This window comes from Panthera leo, chromosome B2, assembly GCF_018350215.1.
Source record: "Panthera leo isolate Ple1 chromosome B2, P.leo_Ple1_pat1.1, whole genome shotgun sequence".
NCBI lineage: Eukaryota > Metazoa > Chordata > Mammalia > Carnivora > Felidae > Panthera > Panthera leo.
The window spans coordinates 4182198-4209178 of record NC_056683.1 but is presented as its reverse complement, the minus strand read 5'-3'; the positions used below and the strand labels follow the sequence as shown (position 1 = coordinate 4209178).

At 46.8% G+C, this 26981-nt stretch overlaps 1 protein-coding gene across 11 annotated transcripts in view; it reads left to right on the top strand.

Annotated features, from left to right (window-relative positions):
* CARMIL1 (capping protein regulator and myosin 1 linker 1) overlaps positions 1–26981 on the top strand; it is a 309417-nt gene that overhangs the window by 249653 nt on the left and 32783 nt on the right. For all 11 annotated transcript variants that reach the window (XM_042937729.1, XM_042937736.1, XM_042937731.1 and 8 more), the window contains 2 exons: positions 18045–18111; positions 18335–18531. In XM_042937729.1, coding sequence (XP_042793663.1) covers positions 18045–18111; positions 18335–18531 — 264 coding nt within the window. The remainder of the gene's footprint in view (positions 1–18044; positions 18112–18334; positions 18532–26981) is intronic.

Genomic DNA, 26981 nt, shown 5'->3' with positions numbered 1-26981 from the left:
GCTCTGTGCCCACAGCTCGGAGCCTGGAGCCTGCTTCCGACTCTGTGTCTCCCTCTCTCTCTGCCCCTCCCCAGCTTGCTCTCTGTCTCTCTGTGCCTCTCAAAAATAAATAAACGTTAAAAGAAAAAGCTGATACAGTCAATTGTTGGAAATGAGTCTGCCCACTTTGGACTTACCTGGAATATCCCTTGCCTTTCCATGCTTTATTTTGTTGGTGACAGTGATTAATTAGCTTTCCTAGATGCTTATCATCCCTATGCACACGGCTTCCATGTCATGCTGAAATGTGTATTTATTTAGCCTCTTTAGTGTCCGTAGACCATCTGTTTTTTCCCTGCAATCAGGTGCTCCTAGGAAATCCCTATTCCCAGCTGTCTCTTTCCATTTCACTTTGTCATCGGCCTTTGGGATATTGAAGGATGTAGTTCGCATTCTATTGATCAGTTGTTTCTCAAGATCTGTCCCTGTCTATAGTCTGCTACCTTTATAAAAACCGCGGAAGCTCAGGGTTCAGGATAGTGTGCCAAGTGGGTAGAGAGCCAGTGTCTGCTCCTTGGCGTAACTCGCTCACTAATTGTATATAATTCTTTCAATTATTCTAATGAGCGTCATACCAGTTTTAAATCAAAAGATACTCATGCAGGGGAGCAGTTCATCTCCTGACTGCTATTTCCTAGGAAAAGAGTTTTAAAAGGCTTGAATTATTATGGAGTACATCTTGTGAATCCTTTTTTTCAATGACAAAACACATTATCTTCCCTTAACAAATTCAGCCTTGAATTCTAACATACGATTTTTAAGCTTTTAAATGCGGATTAAAATGTAGCGAAGATCCATTTGTCTTGGTCAAAATACTACTTTTTAAAAGCAGATCACCTCACCGTCAAGTACCAGCAGTTATTAGTTGGAAGTCATCTTTTACTGCCAAAGGCAGGTTACCGACTCCCTATCTCATTTAAATTAGTTGCGCTCATGTTAAGTATGTGCAGGAAGTTGTTCAAGTGCTAGTTGTCAGTTTCCTCTTATAATTTTATGTATTCTGTAATGTCATTTTCTTAATGATATCGCTTTGGAAAGTGGAGATTTAACCTTTTAATCACTAGAATGCAACCTACGAAAACCTCTTGATTTCCAAATTGTGGCTTGCAGAACTAAGTACAGCCTGCATAGCTCAGCCAGAATGGGTGTTGAAGGTTCCTCAGAGTGTCTAGTAATTTTTGTGGTGGGCCTTTGGGGAAATGCCAGAGGCACCCCGCAAACCCCCGAGAGGTCACTGCTCCCTGGGCATCCACAGGGATCTCTTAATCTTTTCATTTTTAACTGGTAGGAATACTGTTTGCAGAGGCCGTATCCCAGGAAGCTTCCTAGAGATCTGCCCCATACACCTTTTTAAAAAAGCCCAACACACAACACCGACCACCCTCAGGAACCCCCAAGAGACAAAGGAGACCCGTGGGAAATCCCTGTGACACCCCTCCTATCTACGGCCATTCCTGGGACGACGAGGACCCCTACTTCTCCCTGTAGCTAACAGAAAAGCCCCACAGCTCCCAGGATGAACCGAACTCCTGGGGGAAAAAACGGGGAGGACTTAATGAATCCCCCCCATAAAACGGCTTAGAACATTAACTAGTTGTGACGAGTCAGGGCATTCCAAAATCAGCATCCACTTGCTGGGCATCTGACTTGCAGAGTGGATACGATGATTCTTACGAGCTTAACTCTGACGTGCGGTGATGATTAGAAAAGATAATTTCGGTTTCCCTCATGAGTGAAATTAAGCAAATGACTCTGATAGCCTGCGGATTGATGAGACAAACAAAAACCTTGCATTGTTCACGTGTTTGTGTGTGTTTGTGGATGATAGAGATGTGAATTTATACTTCCCTTAAACAGGACATTTTTTTAAGTAAAGTCCTAACTAGTTAAGTCCCTTACAAGCAATCACAGATTTAGGAGCTCCTGGGGATAGTACAGTAGAACCGGTATTAGATAAAATAATTGCTCTAGGATCGGTCCCACTTTGAAGCCCTTAGAAACCTCATGTTTGCAGAGTACACAGTGAGTGTGGACGTTTGTTTCAACAACGTCTCTCCTGTCGGAAAGCTCCAAACGATCACTGCTTGCCAGTGGAAAACAAAGACCAAATCCCTGCAGGATGAAGGAAACAACATTCGATTCATAGAAAACAGTGTCTTCAGATACTGTGTGTGTGTGTATGTGTGTGTGTCTGTCTGTCTGTGCAAAGAACAAGAAGGTGAGCAGTCCTTAAAGGGGGCTTGCCAACCCAGGAATGGAGGGCAGGAAAATGCTAGAACAAGGTGGTTGGTGCCAGAAGTGCCCAGGGAGGAGATGGAAGTATTTCTCATCGATGAAGTCTTAGGTAGTGATGAGTGCCTGAACTAAACATGTAGACTAGAGGGCCACCCAGTCATTCAACAAACGCTTATCGTTCCTCCATTGTGTATGGTATTCCCGGCTCGGAAGGTGAAGGAACCAATCTGTCTCCCGCACGTTTGCTACCCTGAAAGGCCAAAGTGGCCGAGCTGGTTCCGGCCATCTCAGAGCCACCCCCGCTGTAAACCCCACACGCGTTTGCTTGGGTGCGGAAGGATGGGAGCCTGCCACAGAAACGAGGCCATCTGGAAAGACTTGAATCAGTACCGAGTGCATCTTGCGACCGACTGACTCATGAAATCAATGTAATGATTTGACCAGGAGTTAAAAAAAAAGAAAGCTCCTCAGAAATGAAGTATAAAGAATGAAGGCAAAGTGTCAGATCGCACCAAGTGTGTGTTTCAGTTACACACACGTGGACCCATACGTCAGCTCGTGACATAAAATACATTTCAATATACAAAGTGGGTCACGGTCTGGGGCGCCTGGCTGGCTCAGTCCAAAGATCACGTGACTCTTGATCGCGGGGTCGTGAGTTCATGCCTCATGTAGGGTGCAGAGATTACTAAAAATACATAAATAAAAGTTAACAAGAAAAGAAAAGATGGCTCACAAAGAAGTTGGAGCAGCATTCATGTACAGAAGCCTCGCTGTCCGCTGTTTCAACGTGCCCCCGGCGCGAACGCCCTGACCTAGCCTTGCCTCCCTGCACGCCGAGGGTCAGAGATGCACGGGTGGGAGAAGATACGGTGCCCTGGAGGGTCTCCACCAAACAGGCTCGCCCCCTTCCTTCCTCTGTTGTGGGCCTCTGTACAATGGCTCTTCCTGACGCGTGCTTCTGTACTGTGTCACAAGGGCCACCTTCGTAACTAGCCCGGTAAACCTTGTTACCACATACGTGTTGGACGTGTCCCCCGTACACGTCGAGGTCCCTGTTCACCTCATCCCCAGATGCCTTCGTGACAAGTACGTGCAGAAGAAAATGCAGGTCTTTATCAAGGATCGTGAAAATCCTGAGCCGCTGATTTGCTGTGGGTCTCTGGAACACCACCGGGGTGTGCTGTGGGTCTCAGGAACACCATCAGGTGCTCCGTGGCTTATGCCTAACTCTGGTTGAGGGCCTCAGAGCTCCAGGTACACTTGACCTAAAAAAAAAAAGGGTTCAGGGGCTGAAGAAATATAGTTGGTTGTTTTCAGCCTTCAATCGAGCTTTATTATTTTCTTCTTAGTCCTGATTCACTCTGTTTTTTCCCCCCTGCATCTTGCCGTTCTAAATGGGTCTCAGCTCGTTTTTGGCTTGAGGTGGCTGTGCATTAATGCAGTGAAATATTAGGTATGGTGGGAGGGGGCATTGATGGAGCGTGCAACTTGCTGTGGAAGGTGCAGAGAAGGGGGGCCCAGCCCAGCCTGGGGGAGGGGTGTTGCCAAGGAAGGCGTCCCGGAGGAAGGTTGTGAGCATCACGCCTGGCACATGGGCCCTCGGAACTGTTGCTACGGCGAGAGATGGCATCTGAGAGAAAAGTTGACTGGGAGGAAAGTGAGTAAGTAAATTTAGCAGACAGAGCAGCACACAGAGGTTCAGAGCAGGGACAGAACGTCGTAGACTGAGGACCTATGTAGTGTTTGGGTATAGTGGGGACAAGGGGTAGGGGCTGAGGAGGCTGGAGCCCTCATCACAGAGTCTTGTGGGTCCTGCGAAGGGATGGCTTGTTTACATATATTTTTTTCTTTCTCTAACAAAATTTTTAAAATATATTTTACTTTTGAGAGAGAGAGCACAAGTGGGGGCAGGGGAGGGATAGAGGGGAACGGAAGATCCAAAGCGGGCCCCGCGCTGACAGCAGAGAGCCTGACGCGGGGCTTGATCTCACAGACTGGGGGATTGTGACCTGAGCTGAAGTCGGACGCTCAACCGACTGAGCCACCTGGGCGCCCCAATTTATTTTTAAGGTAGCAAGGAGTCTCTGAAGCTGGGGAATACGCGAGAACGGCAGGTCTTGACAGAAGTGGACGTGCTGAGTTGAGGTGCCAGCAAGGCCCCGACTGAGCTGTCCAGTTGGGACTGTGGATGTGACTGGGCTCAGCAGCCAGGTGAGCTGGTGGCCCATGTGCGCAGCTGCGGTGTAGACATGCTTACAGGATCCCCGGCTCTGACCCCTTTCCTTCCTACGTTCATGACATGTATCTCATTTTACCCTGAACTGTATAGGCTTGTGTGTTCAACCTCTTACTTGCCATCTGATGTCTCAGTGAGTCCAAAACAGAGCCTTCGCGCCCCCCACCCCCACCCCCATGCGTGCCTCGTCCTGATGCGAGACATCAACCTTACCCGCCAGCCCCTGCCCCTCCTCCCAGGACCTTTCTGGTGTCTTAGGTGACACCCTCTGATGGTTTCCCATTGCACCCAGAATAGATATAGTTTCCTCATGGTCTGCAAGACCCTTGCCTCTCTCTCTCTCTCTCCACCTGGTTCTGCTCTCTCCCCCTTTGTTCACTTCCCTCCAGCCACTGTGGTCCTTACTGCTTTTCTCTAGAACTCGCCTGGCTTCCCGTCTCAGCTGCTGTTCGATTGGAACACCCCTCACCACATCTTCCCACAGCTACTTTCTTCCCACCGTCCGGGTCTCAACCCAACCGCCTGTTTCTTAGACATTTTCCTTGACCCTCTTAGCCTAGGAAGCCCTCCAGCCCCTCCGCCGCATTATCCAATTTTTCTTCTGAGCATTGATTCCCAAGTCCGTGCCCTCTCTGCCGGATCCCTGGTCTTCGGGCTGGCCCGGGTCACTGGCAGGTGAGGCTAGAGAGGTTGGGGTGAGGAAGAGCCCATGCACAAGGGTTTCACACCAGCAGCTTGGTGGGCAGTGTCTCCATGACTGGCATTTCTGTCCTCACAGGATTTCGTTCTTCCTGTTGGTGGACTGAGGAAAGGACACCAGTGCAGAGCTCTGCCTGGTGCTTTGGACCATCTAAGTGAACGGAGGCTGCACTTGAAGGCCTCGGTGTTTAGATGTGAATCTGGGATACGGGAGGGATAGTGGGGGGATACTAGAGTGCGTCTTCATTCTTCAGCTCTTGTGTGGAAATTCAGAGTAAAGTTGGCCTTTCCAAATTCTTGGTTTCCCAAACGTGCCCCAGAGGAGACCGTCGCTGCTGGAATTTGGTATTTAAGGATTTCCCATCTGCCAGGGCTGGAGTCAAACGTCTCTTGCAAGTCTATTCCTTAGCAAGATCAAAATTTAAAGCAAATGGTTTTTAGCTTTGGCCGTTGGTAATTTTTTGACGACGATCCTATTGATATTTCTGCTGAAAATCACGCTTGAAAACTAGACGCAAAAAAATTACTTCCATGCTCCAGATAGCATTGCATTTCTTCTATATGTTTTACTTTAGAATGTGTGCCCTGATACGTATATTTGCTTCTTGGATTTATAAATGTTCTGCCTTCCTTCAGAAACTACTTTCGGTGCCACGTTTAGTAGTTAGTAAAATAGAAATCCAAACGTAAAGTGAGTGAACAGAGTTAAGGGGGGTACAAAAAAAACACATAAGAAAGTTCTAGCAAAGTTGAGGATCAGTCCCCAGCGAGGCTTGCCTGCCGAGCTGTTCTGCTTGCTGGGTAAAGGGCGGAGCCTTCGCCTCGGGAGCTATGGCTGCAAGCTTCAGACAACATCGGATGATCAGAATTGAGCTTTGTGACCATTTCTCTTGCTCAGACAGAGGGTCGCCCAAGCAGAGCTGAGTGATAGGGTCGACACCTGCCGCCAAGCCAGAGTTTTCCTCTGGAAGCAGCTTCAGACCTATTTCAGCCCTTGAGCAAGTACTCCATTGAAATCCCCAAATGCCGAACTCTGTAAAAACCTGGTCTAGCTCAGAAACCAAGGTCTTTGTCGTGTTCAACTCTGTTTGATTAACCTCCCTTCTGAATGGATTCTGCAGTGAGATTCTCAAAAGAGAATGGATTCTCAAGACCTCTGTCTCTCTAAATTACAGATCAATGCAGCCTGGCCAAAGGTCTTTCCGAGAAAAGGCTTGAGAGCATCCTCTCTCATGGCCATAGCAAAACCTCAGAGATGCTTCTAGTCGTACACTAGGTGGCCTCTGCTCCCCAGGGAAACTGAATAAATTGGCCACCTGTATGCAGTTATTTGATACTGAACCCTGAAATGTTGGAGAATGTTAATGAAAGGCATTCATGTAGGTTTGCTTTACAGTTAACATTAAGTCAGGACAACAGGCATAGACTGTACCCGTGTGCTTTCGAAAGCCAGTCATCTTTGTTTATAATACAGCACGAGCGGCATATAAGATGCGTGTTTGATAGACAGTTTATCTAACCGTTCACCATAGTTTGCGTTGCAAATACTCAATTCACTTTTAAAATGCAGGCAAAGCCAATAAAAAATCCCAAGTGGCAAACAGTATTGCCTTCTGACAGATTTCCTCATAGAGGAAGCAGAGTGTGTTAATAATGGTGATCAAAAGTTGCAAGCCGATAACTACCAAACGAATCGATCTGTAATTTAGAGCGAGAGAGGTCTTGAGAATCCATTCTCTTTCGAGAATCTCCCTGCAGAATCCATTCAGAAGGGAGGTTAATCAAACAGAGTTGAACATGACAAAGACCTTGGTTTCTGAGCTAGGTCAGGTTTTTACAGAGTTTGCTGGTAAGCCATCTTTACTTGAAGTTCTGCTTGAGGTTTGAAGAGTTAGGACAAGGAGTTTTAAGACTCAGTCTTAGAAGAGCTTGGAGATCCACGAGATCCAGTAAGAACCAGATCTCCTGATTGCTGATGGATCACTGCAGGCCTCCAGCTAGAATCCTAAGGCACCAGGCCCTCCAACCATCACCGATTCCTTTGAATTAGCACCCCTGAAGCTGACTTGACTCAAGTTTTTTTAACCAGTAAATTGTTACAGAATTTAATGTGGTTTTTGGTGGTGGGGATGGTGGTGGTATTAACTGTTGGTTTTTGTCATCTTCGTAGAGTTAATATTCTGTGGACAGAGTAGATGTGTTACATTCAGCTTTTTTGGCCAATTAAAAAAAATTTTAACGTTTATTTATTTTTGAGACAGAGAGAGACAGAGCATGAATGGGGGAGGGTCAGAGAGAGAGGGAGACACAGAATCCGAAACAGGCTCCAGGCTCTGAGCGGTCAGCACAGAGCCCGATGCGGGGCTCAAACTCACGGACCGCGAGATCATGACCTGAGCTGAAGTCGGACGCTTAACCAACCGAGCCACCCAGGCGCCCCAAGGCCAATTTTAATTATTCATTTTGATGTCACTGAACCATAATGTCCATTCCAAAGGCGAGTATTCAAATCCCCTGACCACGTCCTTCTTACCTTCCATTTTTACATGGATTTTCCAAAGATCCAGACTTAAATAGCTCTCTCAAGTGTAATACTTGGTGGGGTTTTCCCTCATTATTTATTCATTCTTTTACAGTTAAAAAAGTTAACATGTTACTCAACTTTTCATGACGATTAGAATAACATTGTGCTTAATAGTGCAATAAAGTACTCTTCTTTTTTATAATCTACAAGGGGCACGTAGTGGGTGCTTGTGTGAATAAGCATCGTGCTTCTTGGCCCAGCCGCACTGACACCAGCTCTTAGGGTCAGGTACTTGCTTGAAATTAGTACCAAGTGCTTGCATTCTTTGGATGGCTCTTAACCAAAAGGTATTACATTATTAGCTGTTTTTTAAAGAAAACATTCAAATATGAAACTTCACCTTGGCATCAGTTGCAGGATGAGTTAGAATGAATGAAAAGTGAGCCATTAACCGTTTCCTGGAGAAATCACGACCAAGTTAGGAAGATAAGGATTTTTAATTTTCTCACATCAAAACACACACACACACACACACACACACACACAAATAAAACAAAACAAAAAGAACAACTGTGCAGGTCTTGAAAACAAGGAAACAAACCATGTAAACGTATAAAGAGTCCTGTACTGTGATTTTCACAATAGCCTCTCACCAGTGCTGCTCCCTGAATGCTTTTGTTTTAACACCGTGATGCCAATTTAACTTTAATATGAAATGAGACTCTGGATATCAAAGTTAATAAGTGTGGTGTCGATGGCTGGATTTAATGTTGTGTTCACTAGGAAATAGCGCCTCACTAAATCCCTGCATATTGTTTCCCCCTTTGCACACAGATTTATTACAGATCTCTCAGGACTATGGCTTATATACCCCTGCTCTCCCTAGAGTTTAAACACTGTTACTGTCTAAACCATCAGTATAGAAAGGTTTAAGCATCTCTTTTTTTCTCATTGAGATCTACACCATCTCAACCTCTTAAAAATGGAAATGCATAAAAATTACTTTTTAAACCACAAATGCGAGACTACTATTTATTTAGATATTTGGGGGCATAAGTCATCTAAGAATGACTAAAGTTTGTCTGCCCTTGGCCATTGACTCAGCTGAAAATCTGGTAGAAAATATTTAATTTTTGTAACCTTGTTCATTAAACAGGGATTACCCATATCCGCTTTAAAAATACACCAAAAAGCACAAGGTGAGCCTAGGGTATCTTGTATCACAAAGCAAAGACCGGCTCCAAATCCAATGGGATCATTTCCAAGGCTACAAAATCCAGATTGATATGGCCCCCCTTGGAACACCCTGAGCACCAAAAAGAATACTGAGAGTCCTAGCTTATGACACATAGAATTAATTTTCAAACATGCACAAGTCTGCAGTAGTACTAAGAAAATGAAAGGGGAGGATACAAAGGACTTTTTAAAGGAATAGTTGGTCTTTGCAGGGAAACGGCACCTTGCAAACGTAGGAATGATGATGGCAGTAGGAAAGTACAGTTTTGGAGTCCTTGCTGTGTTCATTCAGTCAGTTAAGGATTGTTGATGGTGGTTTGAAAATGGGGTCATCCACATGAAACAAAAGTATCACCCCATAGACTTATTAATCACCCAGGACAAAGGTACCCTTTTAATGGAGAGGTTGGGAGGTCCTCTCCTCACGAAGTGGCCAAATTTAGGTGACAAAGAGCAGAACGAGCTGACCTGGGTGCCACCAGCAGTGGTTGAGCCATTAGTTCACCACATCACCCATGTGGCATTCAGGCTGGAAGTGGCCGACCGTAATCAGTTTCCCAGGAAGCATTCAGGCAAGTGGAGAATGTGGGGAAGTCTGTGAAACAATTGGCCTGAATTCCTCGAGAGAGAATCATGGGTAAGAAAGGCAGGATTGGCGGCAGGGAGAGGAGGACGGGGTACGAAGACACACTGAGGAGACCTAAGCACACATCGTGGTGAGTTCTTCCCTAGATACTGCATCCAGCAGGGCAGGGGCGCCCCAGGCAGGTGGGGGGTGACTGGGGAAATCTGCATACGGGCCATCGTGCATACATGGGACACTATGGAATTGCTGGTAGGTGTGACCGTCATGTGTGGTTACGTAGGAGAAGGTATTCAGGCAGGAAATTTTTTCATGAAAGACTATCAAATTTCAAGACTCTTCTTTATAATAGATTACTTCCTTCTCTCTCGTCTTTGCACCTAGTCTGTAAAAATCTTAAGTTGTGGGGGAGGGGTACTGGGTTCACGCAGTGGTTCAGTTCCGTCATTCATTGACCAAATAGTTACTGAATGCCCACTGTGTGTCACGTTCTCTAGAGGTGAACAAAAACGGATCCCGGCTTATCCTTTCCATCCGAAGATGTTCACCTTGTCTCCCCTGGGGATGCTGGGGACACAGGGTGGGGAGGGGACACCAGAAAGAAACATGAGCCAGATTTAACTTGTAAACAGGGTTTATTTCTGCCGGAGCCCCTCCTGTTCTTGGTCTAAACTTCTTTTAAGAAATAAATATACTTGACCACGTGACTTTCTGTAGTTGAAATCCTTGTAGACGTGTTGGGGGCTGACAAGGTGGCGGCCAAAGTCCCCTCTGCGGTCTTTGGACAGATGGGCCTGAATTGCTGTGCTTGGACGTAAACCCCCTCATTTCCTTATTTTTCTGACTAAATGGTCTGTTTTCTTCAGGCCAGTTCCTGAGCATCAAGTCCCCATCTCTGTGCTGCCGTTTGGAGGAAATACTAAAATGACTGCCAGAAACATTTGTTATTTTTTTATAAATAGAGTAAACCCCATCAAGGCTCATGTTAATTTTTTTTTTAATCCCTCATGTGTGAGTTTCATGGTAAAAGAAAATGAAGAAGGTAGACGTGGTGGCAAGTTTTTGTTTTAATGTGGCTTTTGGGGGCTCCTGAACGTCGAGATCGCAGAAATCGAAACCCGGTAGAGCAGTCATAACGCTTATTAAAACACTCGCACGTGCAAAACAACTCGAGCTGTTTTAAGAATCTTTCAAGTTTCTAGACATGTGTCATAGTAGATCAGTTCCCGCCTTCAAAGTATTATGATGGGCTCGGTCCCTTTGTCATTGTCCCTGTAGGAGGTGGCCACGGTGGTTGTATCTGGCCACCCAGACGAGCCTCTGTTAGGGCGTCTGCCAAATAAGTTCAGATAATCCGTAAACACCAAGTGATCAGTGACTTTTGATATGTTCCTAAATCAGCTTTTTGAAGAACTCCTAAGAAATTGCAGAAAAGTACCCCCCAAAATGCCAAACCCTCACGTCCCCAACAACCTGAACAGATAGCTTTGAACACATTAGCACCTTCCTTTTGCCAGTGTAGTTTTTTGACACCAGCATATAAACTCTGGGAGCCCGGAGACCGATTCCTTATTTACTGCTCTGCCCATCCTTTCTTAAGAGTGCCTGGTACACAGTGGGTGCTCAGGAAACCTTTGTTGAATTTTAAGTAATATAAAAACGTCCCCGATAAAGTTGTAGCCGCATTTGACCCCTACCGACAGTCTCTCCCTCCTCCCGCCTTCGTCAGAGGCACCACTGTCCTGAGTTTGGACGCTTCCTGTTTATTTTGTATGTTCAAACATCCATGTACCCACAAGCAACGTATGGTTTTATTTTATGGTTTACGATTTACATAAATGGCATCAGGCCGTAAGTATCTTCCTGAAACTCGCATCTTTCCTTCGATACCATCTTTTGAAACTTGTTCATGCTTCTTGCTTTTTTCCCCTTTTAGCTGCTATTCCCTCATTTAACTATATTCATTTTTGTCATCAATGTCCCTGCTTGATAGACTTCTGGATTGTTCCCAGCTCGGCAGAAGTCTGTTACCTACGCGTGCGTCCTCACCACCCCCAGTCTTCGTCGTGGGCATAGGAAAATGGAAAAGTGATAGTATTTCTAATGTCTCTAATCGCTGCCAGTTATAGAAGCACTGTGAGGCCACGGAATGGCACTACGTGTCGGGCTCTGTGCTGAGCGTTTCATATATTCGCTTTGTCTTATTTAATACAGCAGGTTGTTTTACAAACTGGAAGACTAGTCTGACGTTACAGAAACATTGGCCAACCTCCACAACCCCCTAAGCGGCAGACTCAGGATTTGAGCTCAGTTCTTGGATACCGAAGCCTTGGGTGTGAGCATACTTTCGAGGGAGGATGACCCATTTTCACTCGCTGGACCTTCTCTTGTCGTAATGGGAGATGTTGAGTCAATATAGTTAGCCAAGTTCCAAAAAGTGTGCAGGGGGAGTAGAGGAATGAACTGATGGTCTTTGTTCCACTGAAAAATTGAGTTGTCTGTTGCATGTTTCCCTCGTGATAGGAAGGTTTTTTTGGCCTGCCTGTCGTTTTAGGGGTTGAACCAATCGAAAGTTTCCTCACCTTCACTTCTAATGATCTTCAGGTGGATAATTGGGGCAGCGCACTTGTCTTGTTGAATTAACCCTTCACGAAAAGAAGGGAAGTCTAAAATTATTCATGAGACGTAACCATCGGCTGTAACTCACTTCTGTATGTATCCCTAGTTATCTCTTTAAGGAAGCTTTCGAAGGGATGTGTGTTAAAGGCGGGGGGGGGGGGGGGCTGCGGGGGAGCAGAGTTGTTATTTCAGGCAATTCCAGAATATTTGAAAATGTATTTTTACTTTTTTGCCTTTCATTCTGCAAGGCTGTTTTCAATCTAATTTAATGAGTCCTCAAATGAGATCTATTTGAAGAAAATTACCTAATAAAGTATGAAATTAGTCTGGAGACTGAGAATTTTTGGCACGTTGCTGATGGCAGCCTTTCTGATAAGCAGATATACGATGATGATGATGATGGTGGTGGCGGTGATGGTGGTGATGGTGATGGGGAATGCCTTTGACTGATGTGTCAGCTTTTTTCTGAACAGACCCAGACTACCTACGTTCTCAAGTTGAGCCGCCCCCATTACTTTATCCTGTTGTGTATTGAGAAAAATTGGCACACAAAAAATAAGGAACTTGAAAGAAAATGCTAGAAAATGCTAGAAAACTTGCTAGAAAATGGATTAGGTAGGCTGCCTCAGGATGTGTTTTCAAGAAATTTGGAAAGGACCTCCCCCTCCCCCCTCCCCAACCCTCCAAAACTTTGCTTTCACAAAGCCTGACCTTCTACAACTGAACTTTTTTTGTTGTTATGTTTTAAAAAAACTATTATGAATTTTCAGAGTATTAAGATGACCTAATAACTGTTGATGATCTATGAGGTTTAAAAAAAATTATTTAATCAGAGATTTAGTGTGAAATATAAGCCATAAGGTATCATCAACATTGGTAACACTGTGGGTAGGTAACTGTTCTAGAATCTGGCATCAGCTCTTTTCCTGAAAAGATTTGGTGACTGATGGGGAGAGAGAATGGATTCAAAGCTACTTCATCCCAAAGTACAGAATGACGTAAAAGCTCCCGGAAGGGATGCCTATACGTGCCTGGAGATACGCTGTCCCCATTTTATTGCTGGGAGTCGCCTTTTGGCCCAAGAACCAAAACCTGCATGGGGCTTTCCAGTGTCCATCCAGTGTTGTGTCCGCCACGTGCCTTTGGAGCTGGTGACGTCTCCATTCCCCCAATGAGGCCAGGACCTTCTGCGGTTTATAGATGGCATTCTGCACGCACCTAACAAAAGAGGTGACATCTCTAGGAGTTCCCGCCGTTTTCGAGCTACGATTGTGCTTCTGCTTATAAAGAGCTGGGTTGGATGCCTTCCGCCAATTATACCTTGGCCTCCTTCTTGCCTTTTTCCTTTGCTGTGAAGGCTTTTGATGGAGCTTTTCTGTCTGTCTGTGAGCCGTGTCTCTCCCTCCCCTTTTCTTGTAGTGCTGTTCATGTAATGCTTTATCTCTCTCCCATTCATATTTTTTTCCTTCCTTTGTGCTGCATGGAGACTCTCTGCTGTACAAGTGTAAGTATTTGGGTGGCTCTGCAGTTTCTGGCTGGGCTCGTTTACAGTCTCGTGTTCCATCTGCTTGTGCTGCCTGGCTGGTCTCCCAGGAGACCGAGTGTCCTCCCCCGGCTGCGGATCCTGCATGAAACAGGCAGCAATTTAGAGGCAAGATTGCATTTTACAAGGTGCTTCAGCTAGAAAACAGGCGATGAATTTAAAGTATCCTGGCTGTGCCTGAAAGCAAGCAGAGTGTTGATGAAGAGGGCACCAACTTTCAAGAGGGGAAAACGGCCTTTTCCATTCCTGTTGAAAAAAAAAAAAAAAAGACATGGTTCCTTAAACGTCCAGGTTTTGTTTTGGGTTTTTTGTTGTTTTTTTTTTTTTTCCTGATTCTTGTTTCCCAGGGTTGTAGAAATTTGGCATCATGATTTCCTTCTTGGATTAGGAGAATTTTCCTAATCTGTTTCCCAACTTTTTTTTTAACCAACCGTTTTTTTTTAAATGTAATTTTCTTAATGTTTTTTTTTTGCGAGAGAGAGAGAGAGAGCGTGAGCAAAGAGGGGTAGAGAGAGCGAGGGAGACACAGAATCCAAAGCAGGCTCCAGGCTCTGAGCTGTCAGCATAGAGCCAAACACGGGGCTCTATAGAACTCAACAAACTGTGAGATCATGACCTGAGCCAAAGTCAGATGCTCAACCGACTGAGCCACCCAGGTGCCCCTAACCAACCGGGTTTTATTTTGTTCCTTGTTTGTTTTAACCTCGGGGAAAAGAAATTAGGCATTCTCGAGCTTGACATGAGAATGTTGTTGTTTATCCTTTGCACAAACTTGGTAAAACGAACAAGGAAACTTCTCCATCCTATTTTTGTGGTGAGAGAAACAATGGAACTCTCATTTTAGAAAAAAATCAGTGTGTCTAGGAAGTATAGGTTAAGAGTGAGTTTAGCAGGAAAAACTGGCTGTGTTTGTCAGGCTCCAACCTTAGTCCTTAACTGGTGGTAAAATTGACATACCCCTTGGGCTACATGAGAGGAGTTTGAATTCCATCATAGGAACTGGATCAAAGGAGTAAGATTTCGGAGCAGTAACACTGTGCTCCCTTTAGATTCCTGTAGAATAGGAATAGTGGCCATGGTTTCGTTCACACTGTCTGCCAAGGTGGGCGTCTAGTGATGGTTTGGGATGTCAGGATGTGGAAGGAGTCTTGTGTTTAGGGCTCTCCTTCTAAAGTTACGTTTTAAAGACTTCAACACCCTGTGCCTCATGTTTCCTGAGTATGTGAATAGTGAAAAGTACTTACGACTCGCCAAATGCATCTTTAAAGATAAAGTAATTTCATCTAGGCTTAAATAGTAGACAGTGCTGGCCACAAGTTGCTTTATGAAGAGTCCATTTGGTCAGTATATCTCCCTTTCTTCTGTTGCTGACACCCCCCCCTTTCATCTGAGAGGCACTTCGTGATTTCTCCTCCCAGCAAATATTTACGCATCGACAAATGTCCAGGGCAGGAAACGAAGGCCAAACAGTCCGAGAAAATTAACCCTTGTCATTTGGATACAGGAGCGTTAACAGTTCTAAAGACAAGGTAAAGCTAGATCTCTTTTCTAGGGTACAAGTCCTCTAACCAGCAGGTGTGAGAAGGGGAAGACTAAGGGAGCATATAGACCAGATTTCTGGAAAAACATAGAATATTTGTTCTTAAATGTATCCTTGGGTGCCTAAGCATAGCTCATTCTTATGTTCCCTCTTGCTCACGATGTGTATGTAGTGGGATCATAGGACTGAGCTACTAAAGAGTTTTCTTTTTCTATAAAACTGTTAATGAAGAAAAAATTCTAAAGAAAAGAACGAAAAATAAGAGAGACATAAAATCCGCTGTTTCTTTTTTCCCTCTTCGTCGTTATACGTAAACCACGAGAAAGAAATCATGAAACAGTTCATCCGTCAGCAGTGTCTCAGTGTTTAAAATTGGGTTGCATTCTCAACACCAGCGGTCAAAACTCGCCTGATTTCGAGCCCTGACTATTGTCGCAAAAGCCCCTCGTCCCCGCGTGAACGTGGCAGACTTCACAGATGTGTCAGATAGAGTGAAAGAGTTGCGTTTGAAATGCAGCTGTAAAGAGCATGTGAGATGAAGGAAAGCTTTGAGGCATTAGAAAGTCAAACCAAGAAGAGAAAAGTAGGTCCCATTTGGTGGATGGCAGCTATGGAGAACCCGGATGGTTGCCGTACGAACCCCTCAGTGTCTGTATAGTTAGCTCGAGCTGAATGACCGATTTACAGGTAGGCGTCAGTGTGTAAATGGGTCTCTCTCTACCTGTCTTTTATATTATGTATAAATGTTATAGATCATCTGTATTCTTTTACATATAGCTCTCTGGTCATTCCTTTTCAGCTATTCAGAATTGTAATATACTTGAAATGTCATCATGGTCGTATGTGTTACACACATTTGGTATCTGTTCTAAAGGTTAAAGAGGGAGACTTGAGCCAGATTCTTTTTGCCCATGAACATTTTTTCTGTAAAATCAAGAGTCGCAGGAAAAAAACGTTGGACGACATCGCCATTCCAAGCATTTTATTTGTGGCTGTCCAAATGAATTGGCTGGAAATTAGTCCCAAGCTGCTGCTCGATCCCTTTACCTGTCACGGTTGTATGCAAAGTGGAGGGAGTACTAAAGACATTTTTTGTGAAACATAGCAGATATTTTGGTAGTTGGGTTCCCCTGAGGATTATTTATTCTTAGAGGTTTCCCTTATGAATAGACCAGTCAGGCCGCTCTCTGCTTCAGTCAACCGCGAGGTCAAGGTCACTTTCGGGGGAGAGCAACCCGGAAGCTGGCTCCCTTTCCAGCTGCCTCGGATTGACGCTTGCTTTACAGGTAGATATTCCTGAGACTGTCTGCCTTTGACCTAGAAAGAACCAAATTGGCAAGTTTTCCCAGTGTATTTCAGGGCGACCCGTCTGGCTTTGAATATAATTGCTCATCTCTTCTCTCCCTTTTCTCCCACTAATAAATACTGGCAGAAGGATATTGTTATTAAAGCCGGCATAAAATTGTTAGAACTGTGAAGTTGTTTGTTTCAGAGGTCAATATGAGCCGGTTCATTCTTTGAACCAAAGAGAGTTTCTCACCCTTGTGGCTGTTTTTGGGGAGAGCCTTAGATGACGGCCTATTAAAAAGACTACAAAGTAAGTTCTGTTATCTCTTACTTCACACAAAGGCTGGTCTCCAGGATCAAACCGATTAAAACGTCCCTCACATCCATTCATCGGTATAGGGATGGCGAAGGGTGTGGTTATAAGGGATGCTGGGCCAGCCTCGTGAGGATCTGTCCCTGGTGCTGTTCCTAATGACACTTTGAATGGTGGCCTTTGTCATCTCTGTGAGTCAGTTTCTTCCTTCAGATTTGAGAGGGGATGACAGAGGCCTCCTCTTACTTTCACTGTGGTCCTGTTGAGGGAGAAGGTTAGCACCTTCCTTGGGCTTGGCTTCATGTAATCAGCAGTCGGCACCAAGGCTTAAGTTCTGGTGGTTCGGGTGTTGGTCCCATATTTGAAAGACTCAACGAGAAGCGACAGCAGATACAGACTTGGAAACTATGGCAACGGTTTCCTAGTTAGTCTTTGCCCATAATCTAAGGGTCAGAATCTTGGTGGCAGAAGTGGGAGATGGGACAGTTACTTGAAATACCGAGGTGACAAAGAGTCCGGTGACAAGAGTTGCGACCGTGGTCACGAGCAGTGAATAATTGCACTGTCCGCTTGTAGCGGCTGATGTTTTACCATCCTTTAATCGTATTTTTTATATCCATTTTTTTTAACGTTTATTTATTTTTGAGACAGGGAGAGACAGCATGAACGGGGGAGGGTCAGAGAGAGAGGAAGACATAGAATCTGAAATAGGCTCCAGGCTCCGAGCTGTCAGCACAGAGCCCGACGCGGGGCTCGAACTCACGGACCGTGAGATCATGATCTGAGCCGAGGTCGGACGCTTAAGCGACTGAGCCACCCAGGCGCCCCTTTATATCCATTTTAGTATCGTCAGGTGCAGCTGGGAATTACATTCTGTATCATTCACTGTTCCTTTCTGCCATGTAAATACAGTGTAAGCGATGAAAGCTGGGGGCCGGGAAGGGGGAGGAGGCAGAGGGGGCCGTACGAGTCGAGAACATCGTCACCCTTTGGAAACGTGGGGGCTGGGTCTCCGCAGGGAGGCCATCAGATGTGACCAGCCATCCTGGAAAGAGGCGAAACAGATACTGAGTTTAAACATTTGATCCCAGATGCTCCCTCAGCCCCGCCCCTCCTGAACCGTTAACTGAAGTTTGGAAGGCGAGTTTTGCGTGGACGCCTAAGGGCTTCCTTTATTTCGTTGCTAGATGACGCCCAAATCCAAACGGAAGAGTATCCATAGCCGGATGCTGCGGCCTGTTTCCAGGGCCTTCGGTGAGTTATTTCTGTGTCCGTGAAGCACCCTCAGCGGGGACCTCGGGCCGCTTCGGGGCCGTTTCCCGGGGATGCTCTGTGGGAGCCAGCGCTCAGAAGGGCAGTCGTGTGGTTTGTGAACGCGTGCGTGTGCGACTGGGTGAGGGGCCTGACGTGACCTTTAGGAATTCCGCAGCCCATCCGGAGGCACTCAGCTTGGGCCCGGGGCTCTGCTTCGTTTCAGAGATGGAGTTTGACCTCGACAAAGCTCTGGAGGAGGTGCCCATCCACATCGAAGACCCGCCCCTCCCGCCCGCCCGGCAGGAGAAGCGGAGCTCGGGGCTCATCTCCGAGCTGCCTTCCGAAGAAGGGAAGAAGCTGGAACACTTCACCAAGTTAAGGCCGAAGCGGAATAAGAAGCAGCAGCCCACCCAGGCGGCGGTAGGTGGACCGGGCCCCCCACCCCCCACCCCTCCCGACCCAGGGGGAGCGCGGGGGACGGACCCCCCGCACGACCTCCAAGCCCGTGTCTCCGCCGGGTGCTCGGCGGTTGGGGAAAAGATCATGCGGTCGAGCGCCCAGGGCCTCGGAGCGGAGTGGCCCTTGGAAGAAATCCTTAGAAAAGTCGCGGTCCCGTGCGGGAGCCCAGTGGGCTCCGTCCAGCAGCCTGCGACGTCTGATGTGGCCGGTGGGGGGGCAAGGAGGCGCCGAAGAACTGGTGTGTGACTGACTCGAGGGTGCCCACCTCTGCCCCCCCCCCCCCCCGGCCGCGCCTGCCTCCTCCCCGCTCACCTGCCCAGCCCGGGTGGCGAAGCAGGGTTCCCGGGGCAGCGCGGAGACCACACCCCGTGTCCCCTGCGGGACAGGGTGGGACGGTTTGTGCCGCGCGGCCTTCACGTAGCTTACCCCGTGCCCCTCCCGGGCGCACGTCTCCCCTCTCCTTTCCAAGGTTGGCCCCGGGGTCTCTGTCCCCATCTCCCTTCCCCTGCGGTCCCCCGGAATCTCTGCCGTGTCCCCACCCGCCTCTGCGGCCGCCCTGTCTCCGCCGACCTAATCCCCTTCCGCCGGGTCTCAGTGGTTACTTGACAAAGAAAACTGCATCCTTCCCGAAACCACTTCCCGTGGGCTTGGTGTCGCCACGGGCTTCCTTTTCAACCCCCCTCCCCATTCCGGTGACGCCTTGGACTGTGTTACTTGCTGCCTGGGCCGTGTGGGCAGAACCCGGGGTTACAGTCCGTGGCTGACGCTGCCCTGTCTGCTCTAGAGTCAAATAGTCACCTGCCTCCTCAACGTCAGCGTCCCAGAGCACCTCGGGCTCAGGCCGTTGAAAACTGGGCGCGTCTCTCCCTGTGAACCTGCCTTCCACTCACATCCCTGACCGCCATGGCGCATCACAGGTGACGAGTCAGGATATGATCCTCATGAGACCCCAGGTCCCGGTCCCAACCCAGACCTCCTCTACCTTCCTCCTTGTCATCCCTGCCTTTGCTGCTTCCCACCCAGTGTCTCAGTCCTCCAGAGCTGTAGCCTTTTCCTCATCACTTCCCCTCCCTGCCCCACACACCTCCTGGGCTGACAACCACTCATCTTTCAGATCTCCACTTGCCTCAGTGTGCCAGGAAGCCCTCTCGGTCTCTACGTCTGTGCTCCCATAAGGCTGTGCTTGCAGGACTCCAGAGAGGCCATTCTCACAGACCGGATGTGCACAGTGCCCCGCCTGAACAACCTGCCATGGAGGCCATGGCTCTTCCAGTGCCTGCTGTTCATAACTGTTATAGCTGCCTTTATAGCTCTTGTCATAGTGTTTTCGAAGCACTCTCTCCTCCTTGTCTCTAAGCCTCATGTAGGAAGGCAGGTAGTTTATTACCCTTGGATTTATGCTCAGTGGTGAGTATGGTTTCAGAATAGGGTGGAGGGTCAGCAGTACTTAGAGGATGCCGTGTGGATGACTGGAGGCGTGGATGGGTAAAGGTCACAATAATTATGTGCGTGGTCAATCATTTATTCCACCCTGCTCAGGCTTGTTGTGTTGGTTAATTTCTCATTTGAATCTGAAAAGCATGACATGGTTTCCAGAAAAAACAAGGAAACAGCTTTAGTGCTTTGTTTTCTGATTTACTTGATTTTAACTTTTTAGTCCACTGTTACATATTCTTAGAAGAATACACTTTTATAAATCTTATTTTTATTTTTTTTAATTTCTTAAGTGTTTGTTTATCTTTGAGAGAGAGACAGAGTGTAAGTGGGGGAGGGCAGAGAGAGAGAGGGAGACACAGAATCCGAACCGGGCTCCACGGGCTCTGAGCTGTCAGCACGGAGCCCGACGCGGGGCTCGAACTCGCAAACTGCGAGATCATGACCTGAGCCGAAGTCGGACACCTAACCGACTGAGCCACCCAGGCGCCCCGAACTTTTTTTAAATGAGGCCTTTTTAGATAGGGGAAAACATGACCTCCCACACTCTGGATTCGAGGTGGTCACTGAATAAACGGCCCCTCTGTGGCTCTCTCCACGTAGAGAGTCATTAGCAGCGTAACTTGTACGCAAAATTGCGGCGGAAGCGTTTCCTTGATGAAGTCAGTGACCCACAGAAAGAGAATATTGTGGACGTATTTAAAAACCAAGAAGGGGAGGGAAGACGGCTGAGATAGGGTCCTCGTGGAGGGACGCACCAGGCATACGCCGCGGAGGGTTTAGCTTCGGCCACGGCGGGGCCGGGCCACGTGGACTCGGGCTGCCCCATCCTGGGAGCCCTGCCGGGACCCGGGCTGTGTCCTGAAGCGGAGGGCCGTGGCCGTGGCTCCGAGGCCATCTGGCTTCTTCCCAGAGGTCTGGCAGGTGAGAAACTGGCGCGGCTCGCTTCCCTTTGGGCTCGCGGCGAAACTGGACGAACCTCGGATGCCACAGCGTTTGCGGTTTTCAAAGTATCTTCCGTGTCTCGAGGCTGAGACGTGAGGATGAGGGGCTGACGGTTTGTCTTCCTCACTAGCGTTCCATAGCGACGGTCACTTCTGTTGCTGCTTGGTTTGCTTTTGCTGGGACCGAGGAGACTCCGTCTGTCCTAAGTCTGTTTTAACTTTCTAGCGCTTGCCCTTGACCTCGGATGCCCCTACGAGCCTTCCTAAGTATCAGAATGCTCAGAACCAAGGTGTGGCTTTCCTTTTCTTTTTACTTTTAGCATTTCTGACGCCAAATGTGTGGGCTCCCCCACCCGGCACCCCCTTCCCCAACTAATTCTTCGACTCTGGACACCAACTGAGTATCCTACAGTTCAGCTCTGGCATTACCTGGAGTTAAGCTGGACCCCACAGGTTAGGGGCTCAGGGGCACCCCCACTTGAGACACCAGTCCCAGCATGTCATCTGTACTTCTGAGCAGCTGACTGTAAATTCTAGAGAGGGTCCCACACGCTGCTCCCCAGGTATGATAATTTGCTAGAAGAATTCACGAAGACGCTTTACTGACTACTACCGGTTGATCGTAAAGGACGCAGCTCAGGGACAGCCACAGGGGTGAGATGTGTAGGCTGAGGTGAGAGAAGCCCCTCTCTGGGCAGGTCACCCACACACACACCTCCGTGTGTCCCAGGGGCTCTGCCAACCTCATCACCTGGGGGTGTTCGTGGAGGTTCCGTTAAGTAGGCTTGGGCACGATGAAATCGTTGGTCGTTGGTCGTTGGTGACCAGCTCCGTCACCAGGCCCTCATCCCTCCCCGGGGTCAGGGATCGGGCTGGAAGTTCCAGCTGTCCTGTTATGTGGCTGGTTTCTCTGACAGCCAGCCCTTATCCTGAAGCTGCCTAGGGGCCCCCAAGCTTTTTATCGTAAACTCAGAAACGGTTGGAAAGGGCTTGCTCTGAGTATCAAAAGATGCCCCCATTAGCTCTGTCACTCAGGAGATGGCAAGGATTTTGGAAACTCCGTGTCAGGAACCAGGACAAAGGCCACATATGCACTCTGATAGCCCACAAGGCTAAGTTAAATGCCAACGTGTCCGTTTCTGCAGGGCCAAACTTGGATTACTGTGTCATAACTTTGGTTCCTGTGCCAAAAATATACAAATAAATATCTACACAGATATGAAGAGTAGACAACTATTTTTAAAAAAATAAGTAAAAGTTCAATCTTCGGTCAAACCACAGTGCTTCTAAACTACCAGACATCTTAGGAAGAATTGATCTAGACGTTTTACCTGTACCTTTTAAGTCTTTACTGAACCTCTCTAAAAACAAACCAAAAAAAACCCCAATTGATTTTAATGACGAGATAAAATATACCAGTTTCTTCTTTTTTTTCATTTCATTAATGTGTATGTAAGAACACTTCAACATTACATTGTGGCTGCTTCGTCTGTAGACTTGAATCTCAGAGTGTAGTTGTGAGAGACAGACGTGAGCTCTGGCAGGTTCTCTCTTTCCCTGGCAATGTGTGTCTGGACATGGGATCTTTCTAAGCTTGCTTCTAAAATACCAGCACTGGGGCGCCTGGGGGGCTCGGTCAGTTCAGTGCCCAACTCTTGATTTCGGCTCAGGTCATAATCTCATGGCTCATGGGTTCGAGCCCCACATCGGGGTCTGGGCTGGCAGTGTGGAGTCTGCTTGGGATTCATATTCTCTCTCTCTTTCTCTCTCTCTCACTCTTCCTCTCTCCCCTTCCCTGCTCACACTCAAATAAATACACATTAAAAAATAATAAAATAAAATCCTGCCCACATTATTGAGCTGTCATGAGAAAAAATGGAATAAAAGTATACAGTCCTTTATTAAATGTAAATATTGTTCCTCAGAGCTAGTATTCCCGTTTTATTAATATTAACTATCTTTACTATATTAATATTTGCTTTCCCCTTTGTCTCCTATTCCCCTTCCCTGACACTATAGTGGAGGAGAAGAGAAGAATGTCCCTAGAAATGGATGCATATCACCCTTAGCTACTCTGGTGAATTTTTTACTGATTTCATTAAGGAGCAAGCAAACTATTTTATAAAAATTCACGTTCAAAAATTACGCCCCTAGTGGAAATGACTTTTAGAAAGTCTGCCTCGGGACTGGGAGCTTCACGTGGGTAAACGAAGAGTGGCGATGCCATTTTCCAAGCACCAGGGTGTGCCCGCGTACCTGTGGAAGGGCACGACAGGTGGGAGAGGGAAGGGTAGTGGGGGTGGATATTAGGACAAGTCCCTGGTATTTTAGAATGTGCTTCTTGCTTACATCATAGTCCAACGTGCGCATGTCTGGCCGGGGGACCCCACAGAGGTCATTCGGGGACCCAGGCTGCTTTCGTTTACGGTTCTACCTCGTCTTTGGTCCTTGGAGTCCTGTCCGCTCAGCTGGAGGATGACAGGAGGCACTCAGGTTCACACCAGGAGGTTTGATAGGCCGGTCTGACAGTGATACCGTTAGCCAGAGCTTGGCCGGGTCGCTGCCCCTCGGGAGCCTGAGAATCTGACCATGACGCCCAACGGGCCGGTGCCAGCGTGCTCGCCCGGGCTTCGTACCCATCCACTGCCCGTTAGCTACCGCCTCTGCTGCCCTCGCCTGGCACCCCCACAGGGGAAAAGCATCCCCTAAAGGAAAAACCGTTGAGGGGCGCCTGGGTGGCTCAGGGGTTAAGCGTCTGACTTTGGCTCAAGTCATGATCTCGCGGCGGGTGGGTTTGAGCCCCGCGTCGGGCTCGCTGCTCTCAGCACAGAGCCTGCTTTGGATCCTCTCTCTCCCTCCCCCTCTGCCCCTCCCCTGCTCTCTCGCTCACTCTCTCAAAAATAAGCGTGTTAAAAAAAATCTGCACAGCAGAATGAGATTCAGAAGCCAGGTTCTAGCTGCGCGGGCCGCTAACTAGCCGCGTCTCCACTGGAAGGAACTCTACGGACAATCTACTCCTTGTTCAAGGGAGTGGGACGCCCAGGGCAAGTAACCGACCTGCCTGTGGTCATCCTCTGAGTTATTACCGTACATCATGCAGTGGCTTTGCTCTACCTGACACCTCAGCGTTAGCCGGCCCCGTTTCTGGCGCGGCCCCACACTGCTCAGCCCAGGGACGAAGCTAGCCAACTCTAATTAAAACCGACCAAATCCCAGTAATCCGTCATCTCCCACGTGCTTCGAATGACGGTACCACAAGGCTGGAAGGAATTTCAATGTCGTCTTGTCCGGTCCCTCATCAGGTACTTAATCTCTACGCACAGCCGTCCGTAGTTGACCGTTCTGTCTGTAGTGACCTCTCTCAGGAGCAGCCGTTTGCTGAACGTTCCAGGTGTTAGCATTAGTTTGTACGTGTTGCTAAAATCTCTCTTACTGATAGTAACCTAGCCATCTCGTTCCTGTCGTCTCGTGTGGCTCATGTCATTTAAGTCTCCTCTACTCAGCACACTTCCAGATGTCTGTGTGATTACTAGCTCTTTCCTTCACTGATCTAAATTTCCTCAGCTCTTTTGATGGTCCTCCTCTGACACTTCCTGCAATCCGTTTTTACGGTTCTTTGTTACTCTTTTCTGAATAAGCTGCAGGGCGGCACCCGAAACAAAAGAGAGTACTTTAGCAGGATCTGGCTATATCACCTCCTTCCTTCTAACTACTATACTTCTATTTATTCATCCGCAGATTGTAGTCACACAAAAAATAATAATTCTAGTATAGTTAACATACAGCGTTCCATTAGTTTCAGGTATACAGTATAGCGATTTGGCAATTCTGTGCATTAATCAGTGCTAATTGGGGTGGGTGGTAAGTGTGCTCTTAATTCCCTTCATTTATTTCCCCCATTCCTCCCCCCTGCCTCCCTCTGGGAACCATCGGTGTATTCTCCGTAGTTAAGAATTGGTTTTTTGGTTTGTCTCTTTTTTTTCCTGTTTGTTATATTCCACATACGGGTGAAGTCATATGGTATTTGTCTTTCTCTGACTTATTTCACCAGCATAATACACTCGAGCTCCATCCATGTCTCTGGCAAGATTTGGCAAGATTACATTCTTTTCAATGACTGAGCAACGTTCCATACCTTATGTATGCCATATCTTCTTTATACACTCATTTATAGGTGGACACTTGGGCTGCTTCCGTCATTTGGCTGTTGTGAATAAGGCTGCAGTAAACACAAGGGTGCGATAGCTTTCTGAATTAGGGTTTCCGTCTTCTTTGGGTGACTACCCAGTAGTGAAATTACTGGATTATGTGGTAATTCTTTTTTTAGTTTTTTGAGGAACCTCCATACTGTTCTCCACGGCGACTGCACCAGTTTGCATTCCCACCAGCAGCACATGAGGGTTCCTTTTTATTCACATCCTCACCAACACTCGTCGTTTCTTGTGTTTGATTTGACAGGTGTGAGGCGATACCCCATTGTGGTTTTGTTTTGCGTTCCCCTGATGATGAGTGATGTTGAGCATGTAGTCATGTGTCTGTTGGCCACCTGGATGTCTTCTCTGGAGAAGTGTCTGTTCGTGTCTTCTGGATTATTTGGGGGGTGTGTGTGTGTGTGTGTGTGTGTGTGTGTGTGTTTGTGTTTGTGTGTTGAGTTGTAGATGTTCTTTATATATCTTTGTCACTAACCCTATACGGGATATGTCATTTGCAAATATTTTCTCCCATTCAGTAGGTTGTCTCTAAATTTTGTTGATTGTTTCCTTTGCCTACAGAAGTTTTTTATTTTGATGTAGTCCCAAGAGTTTTATTTTTGCTTTTGTTTCCTTTACCTCAGAAGACATATCTAGGAAATTGTTGCTCTGGCCGATGGTCATAAAATTATTGTCTGTTCTCTCCTAGAATTTTTATGATTTCAAGCCTCACATTTAGGTCCTTAATCCATTTCGAGTTTACTTTTGTATATGATGTGAGAAAGTGGTCCCGTTTCATTCTTTTGCATGTTGCTGTCCTATTGTCCCGACACAATTTGTTGAAGAGACTGTCTTTTTCTCGCTGCATATTCTTGCCTCCTTTGTTGAGGATTAATTGACCGTATAATTGTGGGTTTATTTCTGGGCTCTCTGTTCTGTTGATCTGTGTGTCTGTTTTTGTGCGAGTACCATACTGTTTTTATTATTATACCTTTGTCATATGTCTTGAAATCTGGGGTGGTGATACCTCCAGTTTTGTTCTTTTTCAGGAGTGCTGTGGCTATTTGGGGTCTTTTGCAATCCATACAAATTTTAGTATTTGTTCTAGTTTTTAGAAAAATGCTGTTGGTATTTTCATAGGGAATGCATTAAATCTGTAGATTGCTTTGAATAGTATGGACATCCTACAATATTTGTTTTTCCAATCCATGAGCATGGACCTTCTTTCCATTTGTGTTCTCATGTTAAGTTTTTTCCTCCGTGTTCTATAGTTTTTTGAGTAAGGATGTTTCACCATCGTGGTTAAGTTTATCACTAGATGTTTTATTCTTTTTGATGCATTGGTAAATGGGATTCTTATTTCAATTTTTTTAATGTTTAATTATTTTTGAGAGAGACAGAGCATGGGAAGGGGAGGGGGAGAGAGAGAGAGGGAGACAAAGAATCCAAAGCAGGCTCCGGGCTCTGAGCTGTCAGCACAGAGCCCGACTGGGGCTTGAACTCACAAAGTACGAGATCGTGACCTGAGCCGAAGTTGGCCGCTTAGCCGACTGAGCCACCCAGGCGCCCTGGGATTGTTTTTTTTTAATTTCTCTTTCCGCTACATTATTATTAGTGTATGGAAATGCAGTAGATTTCTGTATATTGATTTGGTATCCTGCAACCTTACTGAATTCATTTATCAGTTCTAATAATTGTTTGGTGGAATCTTTAGCAATTTTTCTATGTATAGTATCATGTCTAGTGAAAGCTGTATTTCTTCCTTACCAATTTGGATGCCTTTTACTTCTTTTTGTTGTCCGATTGCTGTGGCCAGGACTTTCAGTACTGTGTTGAGTAAACG